General features: G+C 49.2%; 2 protein-coding genes across 4 annotated transcripts in view; both read left to right on the top strand.

Moving 5' to 3' along the window:
- The window catches only part of cunh18orf25 (chromosome unknown C18orf25 homolog), a 53,074-nt gene extending 41,344 nt beyond the window's left edge, over window positions 1-11,730 (top strand). The window contains exons 3-5 of one of the 3 annotated variants that reach the window (XM_007908921.2): window positions 2,102-2,200; window positions 10,007-10,133; window positions 11,397-11,730. In XM_007908921.2, the coding sequence (XP_007907112.1) occupies window positions 2,102-2,200; window positions 10,007-10,133; window positions 11,397-11,604 (434 nt within the window). In that variant the 3' untranslated portion in view covers window positions 11,605-11,730. Of the gene's footprint in view, window positions 1-2,017; window positions 2,201-10,006; window positions 10,134-11,396 lie in introns of all 3 variants that reach the window. The other 2 variants (XM_007908919.2, XM_007908918.2) reach the window with 2 other exon arrangements.
- A 98-nt stretch (window positions 11,731-11,828) lies between these two features.
- LOC121848108 (proline-rich protein 2-like) lies at window positions 11,829-12,326 on the top strand. Its single transcript, XM_042332009.1, has one exon. It carries the CDS (start codon window positions 11,829-11,831, stop codon window positions 12,324-12,326), a length of 498 nt encoding a protein of 165 aa, XP_042187943.1.
- The last annotated feature ends 1,546 nt before the right edge of the window (window positions 12,327-13,872 follow it).

Below are 13,872 nucleotides of genomic sequence, written 5' to 3'. Positions count from 1 at the left end.
TTGATAGACCTTTATGTTGGCCAGTGCCTGAGGTAGATCATTGCAAGTTGTGCGTTTTAAGGTTTGTATTGGAACCTGTAGTGAGCGAGCTGTAGCAAGCAGTGTCTTCATGGTGGGTGGAAGGGAAACAGTGAGTTTATTCTTGCTCTGATAGCATAGCGTTGTGTGTTTTGATGTTGGGCGACTAGTTTGGGAATATTCTCCCCATTCACTGAAGTTCAAGATGTAATAATATAATCCTTGCATTTGATATAACGCATTATCACGTCTACGAGACCACTCACAGCCCTTCACAGAATAGACTGTAAAATTGTGGGCGAAATATGTGTGATGTGGTGCCATATCACGGCCTAGAATCATCTCAAAACGCTTGACGGATTTACTGTAAAGCATAGTGACTGTATTTGTAGGCGAATGAGGGATTCACTGAACTCACTCAGAAGGGACGTTCTAGATCTTATCCGAGACCCTGCCTTCCTTTATGTTGCCGCTGTTCTCCCTTCTCTCCCCTCCGCCCACTTGTCCAGAAGGAAGTATTTGTAAAACCCGATGCAGCACTGCCCACACTGGACTGTGAACTGATAGACTCCAACCCTTTTGAGGCCTGAAATCCGCCGGGGACACTGTTAGATAGAGCAGACTTGTGGAAAAATCTTGAATCCCAGCCTCCAACTTGGGTCGAAAACCTTGACTGTCCAGCGATTTGAGACGTCCTCCCGATGTGAAAATGTAATCTGTTATTGTTGAATCCAGCCTTTAGACTTGAAGCAATTTTTCCACTTTTTTTAAGGAAGCGGCTGCATATTAAGGACTGGATTGAAGAATTTTCATTGGTTACATTTTTCAATCTTTGCTCAGTTTTCTTTATTTTTATGTAGACGCAGGTCTCGCAGGCTGAGACCGGGTGGAATTTCAGGGCCTATTGCAGGGCCTTTTCAGAAAATCCTAGAGAGTGAACTGGCTTGGAAATTGATGTACATTTCCCCCTTCCCTCTCTTTCTCTCCTCCCCTTTCCAAAAACAACTCTTATTTTCACTTCAAAACTTGGTGAGCACTGGGCTTCATGATTCTGTAGTCTTCCTCTTCGTGTGTAAATTCTGGGCTCTGTCCAGTCTCCATTTTATAATAATTCTTGCATTTGATATTAGAACATAAGAATTTGCTGGTGATGGACAAAGGTCCACCCAGTTCGCCTTCCACTATCCTGGCAGTCATGTCCCAGACTATATACTGTATCCCCAGATATTATTTCCTAAAAGAATCCTAATTTGCTTTTGAAAGAATCAACACTTTCAGCTTTCACCGTCTTCCTAGGGAATGTCCCCCCAGGGGAGAGAGATTCCATTCCAACAATCTCTCTCTGGGATTTCCATGTGTACGTGGGATGCATGGAATTCTCAGTTTGGTTTGGATGCTCTTAAGCACGGTGATGGGTTTCCACGTGTGTCAGATACCCGGCTGACGCCCCAAAAAATCTCAATAGATTATTTCCTAACTGGAATCTTATCTAATTTGCTTTAGAAAGAATCAACACCTTCTGCTTCCACCATCTCCCTAGGGAGCCTGTTTCACACATCTACTACTCGCTCACTGAATTAGTGTTTCCGCAGATTTGTTCAGAATTTAACCCCCCCTTCAATCAAAGGCCGTGTCCTCTGGTTCTAGGGCCTAATCACACTGTTGAGGCATCTCAAAGCGCTTCACAGAATATTGTGGAACATTACAGCCAGCCAAGTAATAATAATAATAATCCTTGTATTTGATATAGCTCCTTATCACGTCATCGAGAAGTCTCAAAGCACTTTACAGAATATTGTGGGGCTTTACAGCCAGCCAAGGAGTGAAGAAAAGCCACCCTTACCTACCTATCACCCCCCTCCACGCCAGTCACGAAGCTGTGTAGGGGTGAATGCACTGTTGAGATGCTGATCGTAGTTGCCTGCTCCCTCTCTCTGTCTCCCTGTCTGTCTCTCCCTGTTGCACGTGTTTACCGGCCTCCTTTGCATTGTGTTCTCAGATGGGCCTCCAGTGGTTCCGCACTATTATATATCTGACACTAACTCGGAGCCCGAGGTACTGAATGTGGACAATCTTCTTGCAGCTGCTGGCGTCCAGGAAGCCTTCTCCTACGGGCATCAGGAGTTCACGGTGAACACCGTGCAGAACCGAGGTCTGGTGGTGGAGAAATGTGCCCCCGAAGGTCAGTCTGCCGGCTCGAGTCTCAGACATTGTGATCTTTAGGAAAGGTACAGGGTGTCTACAAAGTCCTGTTACCCACATCCGTCGCATCAAACATGGCCACGGAGTATCTGAGATAAAAATGATGGCACTCACTCACACACTTACACCGATCCTCTGGACATCTAAATACAGTTAAACACTTGTACTGAATACAATTACGTACTTCGAAATACAATTCTGATCATGTTTCAGTTGTTGGTCAGTGCGCTGTAGGAAACATGGTTAACAGGACTTTGTGTGCATCCTGTTATTGTAACATTGTCTGTGACGCCGTCCGGCGTGGAGGGCGCTATATAAATCCAAGTTGTTGTTGATGATTCACACTCGCATTGTGCTGTAACACTGTGGCTCACACTCACATTCACCTTGTGCTGTTACATTGTCTGTGGTTCATACTCATATTATGGTATTATACTGAGTCCTGGAACGCATTATTGCAGCTTAACTTCGGTCACACCTCTCCCTACGCGAGCCCCTGCAGTCTGGTCACCAGAAACAGCGCTTGTCAAAGTCACAAACAGTGTCTATTTGTGACTAGGGTTCCCGCTGCCTCCTTGTCCTGGATCTCTCTGCCATCCTCCTCCACTGTCTCTCCTTCAGCCACCTTAGTGAGACCACACTCGCATGGTTCAAGTCCTACTTAACCAACCACTTCCATTTCATCTCGGCAAATGATTTCTCCTCCCAACCCGCCCAGTCACATGCGGAGTACCCCAGGGCTCCATCCTTGGCCCTCTTCTTTTCCTCATCTATAATAATAATAATCCTTGCATTTGATATAATGCTTTTTACGTCTTCTCGACGTCTCAAAACGCTTCACAGAATATGCTGGAAAGTGAATTGACGTTATATCTGCGGGCGAAACGCGATAGCCAATTGCGCACAGCAGTGTCCCACAATCCCAGTCGTGGATTGAAAATGACCAATTTATTTTTGTTTTGGAGGGATTATTAATAGGCGTGTGGAGTAAGGAAACTTGCCCAAGGTTTTGCCCTGCCTGGAATTGAACCCAGGTGTCTCACTTGCAAAGCGAGTGCTCTAACTACTGAGCTACAGGACTCCATCTATATGCTCCCTCTGGGCAATGTCATCCGCCGACATGGGGGAAAAACTTCCACATGTCGGCGGATGACATGCAAATTTACTTTGCCTCCTCCAGTACCAACTCCAGGTCTGTCGCTGGTCTATCTAGTGGAGTCCTGCAGCTCAGTGGTTAGAGCACTCGCTTTGCAAGTGAGAGACCTGAGTTAAATTCCAGGCACAGGGCGAAACCTTGGGCAAGTTTCCTTACTCCACACAGAGCCTAATAATAATCCCTCCAAAACCAAAAACAATAATAAATTGGTCATTTTCAATCTACGACTGTTTGTGGGACATTGCTGTGCGCAATTGGCTGCCGCGTTCGCCCACAGATATACAGTCAATTCACTTTACAGTGTGTTCTGTGAAGCGCTTTGGGACGTCCTCCCGACGTGAAAAGCGCTATATCAAATGCAAGGATTATTATTATTATTATCAGCTTGTCTGGCAGACATCAGGGCTTGAATGAGTGTAAACTTCCTGCAGCTGAATATGAACAGGACGGAAGCTGTACTCCTTGGCTCCCGTCAATGCCTTCACTCCTGCGGATCTAAACACCTCAACCTCCCTGCGCTCTCCCTTAAAACCACCGAACGGGTGCAGAACATGGGGGAAGAGGAACATCCAGAAGTCGTGGTCCATGTTGAGATCCATGACGTAGGCAAAAAAAAGGCTGATATCCTTCAGGGAAAGTATCAGAAACTAGGGAAAAAGCTAACGAGTATAACCTCGAAGGTGGTGATCTCTGGATTACTCCCTCGTGCAAGTGAGTATCAAAACAGCATGAATGCATGGCTGGAGAAATAGTGCAGAAAGGAGGGCTTCAGGTTCCTTGATAATTGGAACCAGTTCAGGGTGAGGTGGGACCTGCACAAGGTGGATGGGTTACACCTGAATAGGGCTGGGACCAATGTCCTCACAGGGAGGTTAACTAGTGCTGTGGGGAAAGGTTTAAACTAATTTTGAGAGGGAAGGGAATTAGGGTGCAGCATTGGAGAGGACAAACAAGTTACGGAGAGGGCTGGGCGAGACCAATAGCAATGTAATAAGGAGTCATCCAGAAGAAAGGGGAAGAAATGTGCTTAAATGCAATAAGATTGGTGATCTGCGGCTCAAGTTGCCACACAGGTTATGATGTAGTGGCAATAACGGAGACCTGGCTCAAACAAGGGCAGGAATAGGAGCTGAATATTCCTGACTACAATGTATTCAGGAGGGATGGGGAAGAAAAAAAAAGGAGTGAGTGGGGGGGTCGGCAATATTGATTAAAGACACGGTTACGTCCCTGGAAAGGGACAATGTTCTAGAGGGTCCAAAAACAGAATCTATTTGGTTAGAATTAAGGAGTTGAAAAAGAGCGGTTACTCTGTTAGGTGTATACTATAGACCACCAAATAGTGGGAAGGAGATGGTGGGTAAATCTGCAAGCAGATTTCAGACAGATGCAAAACCAATAGAGTAGTGATAGAGTAATAATAATAATAATCCTTGCATTTGATATAGCGCTTTTCACGTCGGAAGGACGTCCCAAAGCACTTCACAGAACGCACTGTAAAGTGAATTGACTGTATATTTGTGGGCGAACGCGGCAGCCAATTGCGCACAGCAATGTCCCACAAACAGTCGTAGATTGAAAATGACCAATTTAATTATTGTTTTTAGTTTTGGAGGGATTATTATTAGGCTCTGTGTGGAGTAAGGAAACTTGCCCAAGGTTTCGCCCTGCCTGGAATTGAACTTGGTCTCTCACTTGCAAAGCGAGTGCTCTAACCACTGAGCTACAGGACTCCACTCCTTCCCAACTCCTCCCTCCACAGGCTGCAAATAATCCAGAACTCTGCAGCCCATGTCCTCTCCCGCACCAAACTCCGTGACCCCATCTCCCCCACTCTCGCCCGACTCCAATGGCACCCTATCCTTCAGAGGATCCAGTTCAAGATCCTGGTCCTTACCTACAAAGCCCTCAATGGCCTTGCCCCACCCTACCTCTGTGAGCTCCTAACCCCCTACCGACCCTCCGCTCAGCCGGCTCCGGCCTGCTCCATGTCCCCCGACCCACCCGCCCCACCATTGGCGGGAGAGCCTTCAGCCACTCTGCCCCCAACCTCTGACCCCCAATCACTCTGCCTCGCCCCCTCCTTAGCCTCCTTCAAGTCCCGCCTCAAGACCCTCCTCTTCGACCATGCCATCAGCCACTTCCCCTCCCCTTCCTTCGCCCCCCTGACCCCAGCTCAGGTCTGAAATGCTGTACTCTGTCCATTGCCTTGGGACGTCCTCCCGACGTGAAAGGCGCTATACAAATGTAATCCTGTTGTTGATAAGGGGGGACTTCAATTATTCTAACATAGTCTGGCAAAATAACAGTGTAAAGGGACAGGAGGGGGGAGGATTCCTGAAATGTGTGCATTTCTGGGTCAGTATGTTTCCAGCCCAACGAGGAATGAAGTAGTGCGGGATCTAGTTCTGGGGAATGAAGTGGGGCAAGTGGAGCAGGTTTCAGTAGGAGAGTATCTGGACAACAGTGATCACAACATCATTAGGTTTAGAGTACTTATGGAAAGGGACAAGCAATAATTAAAGAAAGATGAAGATACTCAACTGGAAGAGGGCTAATTTCAGTGACTTAAAAAAGGGACCTGACCAAGGTGGACTGGAAAGAAAGATTGGCAGTTATAAAGCTAACGAGCAATGGGAAGCCTTCAAGGAGGAGATAGTTTGGGGACAGAACAAATATATTCCCACGAAGGGGAAAATAGGGCATCCAAACCTCCCTGGATGAATAAGGAAATCGGGTTTAAAATAAAACAGAAAAAGGAGGCTTATGATAAATGCCAGGTCCAAAATACAGAAGATAATCAAATAGAATATAGAAAGTACAGAGGAGAACTGAAAAGTGAGAAAAAAAAATGAGAAGTGATACATTTTGGGAGGAAGAATGAGGAGAGGCAATATAAGCTGATGGTACAATCTTGAAGGGGATGAAGGAACAGAGAGACCCGGGGGTCATATAGTAAATCTTTGAAGGTGGCCGGACAGGTAGATACAGCTGTTAAAGAGCATGCAAGATATTAGTGCTTTATAAACAGGGGCATAGAATACAAAAGTCAGGAAGTTATGATGAACCTTTATATAAAACACTGGTTAGGCCTCAGCGAGAGACTGGGTTCAGTTCTGGGCCCCACACTTTAGGAACGATGTCAAGGCATTGGACAGTGTGCAAAGGATTGTACCAGGAATGAGGGACTTCAGTGATCAGGAGAGGCTGGAGACACTGGGATTATTCTCCTTGGAGCAGAGAAGGTTAAGAGGAGACTTAATAGAAGTTTTCAATATTATGAGGGGATTCGATAGGGTGAACAGGAGAGACTATTCCCACTGGCGGGTGGGTTGGTAACCCAAGGGCACCGATTTAAAATAGTTATTAAAAGAAACAGGTGAGGTGAGAAGTGTTTTCACACAGCAAGTTGTTGGGATCTGGAATGCATTGCCTGAAAGGCTGAGGGAAGCCGATTCCATAACAGCTTTTAAGAGTGAATCACAGAATCATAGAATTGTACAGCTCAAAAAGAGGCCATTCGGCCCATCGAGTCTGTGCGGCTCTTTGAATAGAGCAATTAATGTCAATCCCACTCCTCAGCCCTTTCCGCATAACCTGCAATCCCGTACTCCTCAAATACCCGTCCACCGCGTTTTTAAAAGTAGTTATCGAATCGGCCTCGACCGCCCTTTCAGGCAATGTTCCAGATTCGAACAACTCTCTGCGTGAAAAAATTTCTTCTCACCTCCCCTCGGCTTCTTTTAGAGACTATTTTGAATCTGACCTCGAGTCACCGACACACCCACCAGTGGAAACAGTTTTTCCCTTTCTAACCCATCAAATCCCCTCATGATTTTGAAGACCTCTATTAGGTCCTCGTAACCTTCTCTACTCCAATGAGGATAATCCCGGTCTCTCTCGCCTTTCCTCATCACGGTCCCTCATTCCTGGTACCATCCTCGTAAATCTCCTCTGTACCCTTTCCAATGCCTTAACATCCTTCCTATAGTGTGGGGCCCAGAACTGGGGCAGTATTCTAACTGAGGCCTAACCAGTGTTTATATGGGTTAATCAGAACCTCCTGACTCTTGTACTCTATGCCCCTATTTATAAAGCCCAGTATCCCATATGCCCTTTTTACAGCCTTATCTCCCTGTCCTGCCACCTTCAAGGATTCATTTACCTGCCCCCCCAGTTTCTCTGTTCTTTTACCCCTTTAAGATTGTATTACCGCCTATATTGCCCCTCATTCTTTCTACCAAAATGCATTACTTCGCATTTCTCCACATTGAAACTCATCTGCCATGTGTCACCCATTTTACCACCTGTCTATGTCTTCCTGCAGTCGGCTCCTATCCTTCTCACTGTTTACCCCCTCCCTAACTTTGTGTCGTCCGCAAACTTGGAAATGGTGCTTACTATACCCAAGTCCAGATCATTTATGTATATTAAGAAGAGCAGTGGTCCTAATACCGATCCCTGGGGACGCCACTGTACACTTACCTTCAGTCAGAAAAGCAGCCGTTCACCACAACTCTCTGCTTTCTGTCTCCCAGTGAGTTCTGGATCCGCTGCCACTGTCCCTTTTATACCATGGGCTTCTATCTTTCTTACAAGTCTTTCATGTGGCACTTTGTCAAATGCCTTTTGAAAGTCCATATAAACTACATCAACTGCACTACCTTTATCCACCCTCTCCGTTACCTCATCGAAAAATTCTATTAGATTTGTTAGACAAGATTTGCCTTTAACAAATCCATGTTGGCTGTCCCTAATTAACCCATATTCTTCTAAGTGAAGATTTATTCTGTCCCGGATTATAGTCTCCAGGAGTTTCCCCACTACTGATGTTAGGCTGACTGGCCTGGAGTTCCCAGGTTTGTCCTCCTGTCCCTTTTTGTACAGTGGAGTCACATTGGCCACTCTCCAGTCCTCGGGCACCACTCCTGTGTCCAACGAAGATTGAAAAATTGTAGTCAAAGCCTCCGCTATTTGTACCCGTACCTCCCATAGTAACCTCGGCTGCATCCCGTCCGGACCGGGCGACTTATCACCTTCAGCCCAGTCAACCTTTTCAGTACTTCCTCTCTGTTTATACTTATCCTATGTATTTCCTCTCCCCTCTCCTCTGATACTGCGGCATTTGGTGCATCCATTTATTTTGTGAAGACAGATGCAAAGTACTCATTCAGCACATCAGCCATTGCCCTCTGCCTCCACAATAAGATTTCCCCCTTGGTCCTTAATTGGCCCCACCCTACCTTTGACGAGCCTTTTTTTCTTGATATGTTTGTAAAATACTTTAGAATTCCCTTTAATAGTACCCGCTAACCTTTTTTTGTATAATCTTTTTGCCCCTCTTATTTCCTTTTTCAAACCGCTTCTGCACTTCCTATATTCGATTTGGAGTAGATAATTTTGTGAAGTAGATAATTATTTGGGGAGGACAAGTTTGCAGGGGCTATGGGGACAGAGCGGGGGGTTGATTTGGAAGCTCTTTTCAAAGAGCCGGCCCTAACACGATGGGCCGAATGGTCTCCTTCTGTGCTGTATAATTCTATGATTCTATGAACCAGTGCGCAATCTAGGCAATTCAACCCCAACTGTCCTTCTTCCCCCACATCCAGTCCCTGACCCCCTTCTTCCACCTCCGCCACATTGCCCACCTCCGACCGTACCTTACCCCAAATGCAGCCGAAACCCTCGTGCATGCGTTTGTCACCTCCCGCCTGGATTACTCCCAACGTACTCCTCGCTGGTCTTCCCACCTCCAGCATTCACAAGATCCAACTCATTCAAAACTCTGCCGCCCCCATACTGACCCCGACCAAACTCCGAACCCACATCTCACCAGCTCTGCCCCAGGCTCCACTGGCTCCCCATCACCGAATGGATCGACTTCAAGATCCTCACTCTCGTGTTCAAATCCATTCACTCTATGGCACCTCCCTCCCTCTCCGACCTCCTCACTCCCCAATCCACCACCCGGCACCTCCGCTCGACTGGCACCAGCTCCTGCTCGTCCCTCGCACCCTCTCCCCCACCATAGAAGGTTGCGCTTTCAGCCACTATGCCCCAAAACGCTTGAACACTCTTCCTCAATCCCTCTGCCTTGCTCCCTCTCCCCTTTTTCAAGTCCCGCCTGAAAACCTTCCTCTTTGACAGGACTTACGGGCCCCCCAGTTCAGAGTTAGGCTCTGTTAAGCGCTCTGAGACACTACCTTACCTGGAGGGCACTATATAAGTGCAAATTGATGTTGGTGATTGTGACTTACACTTGCTTGTGCTGTTACACTGACTAGCATACACTGAATGTGGTCACACTGTCTGTGGCTGATACTGACTGTGGGTTACACTGACTGTGGCTCATACTAACTGGCTCACCCTGACTGCCTCACACTGACAAGCTTATACTGACACCGACTGGCTCACATTGACTGTGGCTCTCGCTGACTGTGGCTCACGCTGACTGGCTGACACTGATTGTGGCTCACACTGACGGTGGCTGACACTGACGGTGGCTCTCGCTGACTGTGGCTCTCGCTAACGGTGGCTCACACTGACCCACACTGATGGTGGCTCACACTGATGGTGGCTCACACTGACTTACACTGACTGGCTCACACCTGCTTGTGCTGTTGGCTCCAGGGCAGCTGGACGAGGACCTGATGGCTGGCGATGGTTTTGCAGATTTCTCCGTCCCAGTGAAGGAGGAAATCCAGATCGCCTCCAGCGACAGCGAGGTCGAGATTGTGGGAGTGCAGGAAGATCCCAGGTACAAGAGAGCACATACACACACACCCTACACCCACATACATACATCCCACGCAAGCATCCCACACACATCCCACACCCACACACACAAAACACACACTACACAAACACACTCCCCCTACACAAACACACTCCCCCTATACACACACATCCCACACATACACTACACAAACACACAACAACAACAACAACAAGATTCCATTTATAAAGCGCCTTTCACGTCAGGAGGATTCCCAAGGCGCTGCACAGTTTGGTCAGGACCCTAGCAGGGGGGAAATGGTCAGGGTGAGGGGAGGGAAGGGAGGGAGCGAGGAGGGGGGAAATGGTCAGGGTGAGGGGAGGGAAGGGAGGGAGCGAGGAGGGGGGAAATGGTCAGGGTGAGGGGAGGGAGCGAGGGAGCGAGGAGGGGGTAGAGAGTCGAGAGGGGAGCTGAAGGCTCGGTCAAAGAGAAAGGTTTTGAGACCGGCCTTGAAGGAGGAGAGGGAGGAGGCGGCGAAGGCACTGGGGGATGGAGTTCCAGAGCCTCGGGGCTGAGAGGCTGAAGGCCCGACCACCGATGGTAGGGCGGTTGGGGCGGGGGATGTGGAGCAGACCAGAGCCAGAGGAACGGAGGGTACGGGCAGGTAGGTAGGGGGACAGTAGGTCAGAGAGGAGGAGGGAGCGAGGCCGTGAATGGCCTTATTGGTGAGGATGAGGATCTTGAAATCAATCCTCTGGGGGATGGGGAGCCACACCCACTAAGCACACACATCGCTGCCACACACCCCCACACACACTACACACACACTACACACACACCAACACACACCCACCCACACACCACACATCACAGCCCTTGTCCCCCACTGCTGCTAAAGCCATAACCAGAGTCCCATAGTGTAATGGTTAGAGCATAAGCAAGAGCACCTGGGTGATTCCCATGTAGGACGAAACATTAGGTAAATTTCCTTGCTCCACGCGCTCCTGTTTACACAGCAGTAAGAAGGAACCTGGTTATTAGTTGATTGGCAAAAAATCATTTTCCGGGGGTAATAATTCCTTAAAAATAATTTGGTCAAAATCATTCAATTCACCACTGTTTGTGGGACACAGCTGTGCACAGTTGTTTTGATCACAAAATACACAGTCACTCCACTTTACAGTATATCCCGTGAAGCGCTTTGAGACGTATCAATGACGTGATAAGGCGCTGTATCAAATGCAGGGATTATTTTTATTATAAATTACTGTGGTTCTAAAATGTTTTTTTTAACGGCTTCTGCAGACGTCCACAGAGCAGACCCGGCGTGATTCAGACCTGTTCCACCTGGAACGCTACCTCCCACCCGTACTGTCTGAGCGCCAGGGAGCAGCCCCCCCCACAGCAACAGATACACTCGTGGGCAGCCGTCACCCAGCCCCCCTGGACCGTGCCCCCCGAGGTGGTGGACCTGACCCGCGACGAAGACGCCAGACGTAGATACCTGCTGTGAGAGCCACACCCCTCTTCCCCGCCCCCAACCCACCTCCGCCCCACCCCACCTTTCCTTNCCCCCCCCCCTTTGCTGTCTTCACTCAGCGAGGCGGGGGGAGAGCGTGTGTGACGAAGCCCCTGGGGGTGCTGCTGTACACAAAGATTGGAAACTTTTTGTTCATTTACTTTTCTCCGAGTGACATTTGTGTCGTTTGCAACCACTGTGTATTACCCCAAAAAGGTATGTTCCACCTGCGGCAGCACCCAGACCCCCTGCAGCACCCAGACCCCCTGCAGCACCCAGACCCCCAGCAGCACCCAGACCCCCAGCAGCACCCAGACCCCCTGCAGCACCCAGACCCCAGCAGCACCCAGACCCCAGCAGCACCCAGACCCCCAGCATCACCAGACCCTGCAGCACCCAGACCCCCTGCAGCACCCAGACCCTCTGCAGCATCCAGACCCCCTGCAGCACCCAGACCCCCTGCAGCACCCAGACCCCCTGCAGCACCCAGACCCCCTGCAGCACCCAGACCCCCTGCAGCACCCAGACCCCCAGCAGCACCCAGACCCCCTTCAGCACCGAGACTCCCTGCAGCACCCAGATGCCCTTCAGCACCCAGATCCCCTTCAGCACCCAGACCCCTGCAGCAGCACAAGACCCCCTGCGGCAGCACCCAAACCCCCTGCGGCAGCAGCCAGACCCCCTGCAGCACCCAGAACCCTGCGGCAGCACCCTGACCCCCTGCGGCAGCACCCAGACCCCTGCGGCAGCATCCAGATCCCCTGCAGCGCCCAGACCCCCTGCAGCACACAGACCCCTGCCTCCCCCCCCCCCACCTGGCCACAGGTTGTGGGGCTTGTTTAGGGGGTCAGGGGGTGAAAGATTCCCCCCCCCCACCCCCATTCTCGAAGTTAATTACGCCGGGTGGGTCTCACACTCAATACCAAGCTACCCATGCACACACAGCGATGTGTGTTGTGCTGTGGAATCCCCGTGGCTTGCTTTCCTATGTATCAGATTGCAGGGCAAGCGGGAGTGGGGAGTGGGGAGTGGGGTGGGGTGGTGGTTGAAAGGCACACAGTTGCCGCTGTTGAGTTTGGAAACTGTGGCCTCTCCTTCAAGACCCAACGTCTCAAAAAGCTTCTGACAAACGGCACGTTCCTAAATCCGGTCGGTCTCTGTTTGGAAGCCATTTTAAGCCGTTTCCACCATCTTAAAGTTCAAGTCTTACGCTTGAGGCCATGAGGAATTTTGATGCAGAGAAATCTGATGTGATCTGATCTCTTGCCCCACCCCCATCGGGCCGAGGACTGGCCGGGTGGGGGGTGGGGGGCTGGACCTCAGCTGTTAAGTGGACACATACCTGGTTGGTGGCTCCTCAGTGGTCTTCCTGCACAGTTCTAAACCTTGTGTCTAGATTTTTGTTTTGACATTTGGTGTTTGTGAAAGTATTTTCTTTACAGCTTACTAGTTTTAAACGTCCTGTGTGTGTGTGCGCACACTCGCACACCAGTACACACCCACACGCGCAAATATACATATGCACGCACTTACATTGTAAACGCATACACACGTGCACACACGCACGCATGCACATGTACCGTATATTATGAACATGCACTCATACGCGTGTGTGTGTATTTTCTCACACATACACACGCGTATAAACGTATATATACGCGCATGTGTGTATGTCTACAAATGTACAAACATGCACTCACATATGCACACACGCACACAGTATTGAGAGGCACAAATCAAATGTCCCGTGTATTTTTGAGTTAGGAAAGGCGTATGGAAAGCAATAGAAACTAGTTTTATTTTAAATACTTTGCCGAGCGAGTCTCCACTGTTTTGACGTACGAAGATTATCAGGCAGGGTTGAATTATTTTTAAAATGGGGCAGTTTTGGGGCTGGGAGCCTATGAGGACCTGCTGTGTTCTCGCTTGTCGCAGTGTGTGATCACTGCCTTCAGGAGGTTTTGGGTTAGTAGGTTCTCGCGTTGAAAAGGAGATGTATTTATAAATGGGGGGAGGGAGGGTGGGTGGGGGTTATGTGTAACATGGACTTGTGTTGCAGCAGATGGTTTATTTGTTATCCTCTTCACTAGCAAATTGAGACTGAGGTCGACGACCGCCAGGGTTGCTATCTCCCCTTCGCGGACACTCACTTCTGTGATTTTTTCCTCTCTCCTCCCCCCCCCCCCCCCCCAACAAGCCCCCTCAACACCCCCCACCTTCCAACTAGAACAGTTTTGTTGGAAGCGATGGACCCTACAACCT

Source organism: Callorhinchus milii, unplaced genomic scaffold (genome assembly GCF_018977255.1).
Source record: "Callorhinchus milii isolate IMCB2004 unplaced genomic scaffold, IMCB_Cmil_1.0 Scaffold1, whole genome shotgun sequence".
NCBI lineage: Eukaryota > Metazoa > Chordata > Chondrichthyes > Chimaeriformes > Callorhinchidae > Callorhinchus > Callorhinchus milii.
Note: the sequence above shows the minus strand (reverse complement) of the source record. Positions and strands in the feature narration are given on the sequence as shown.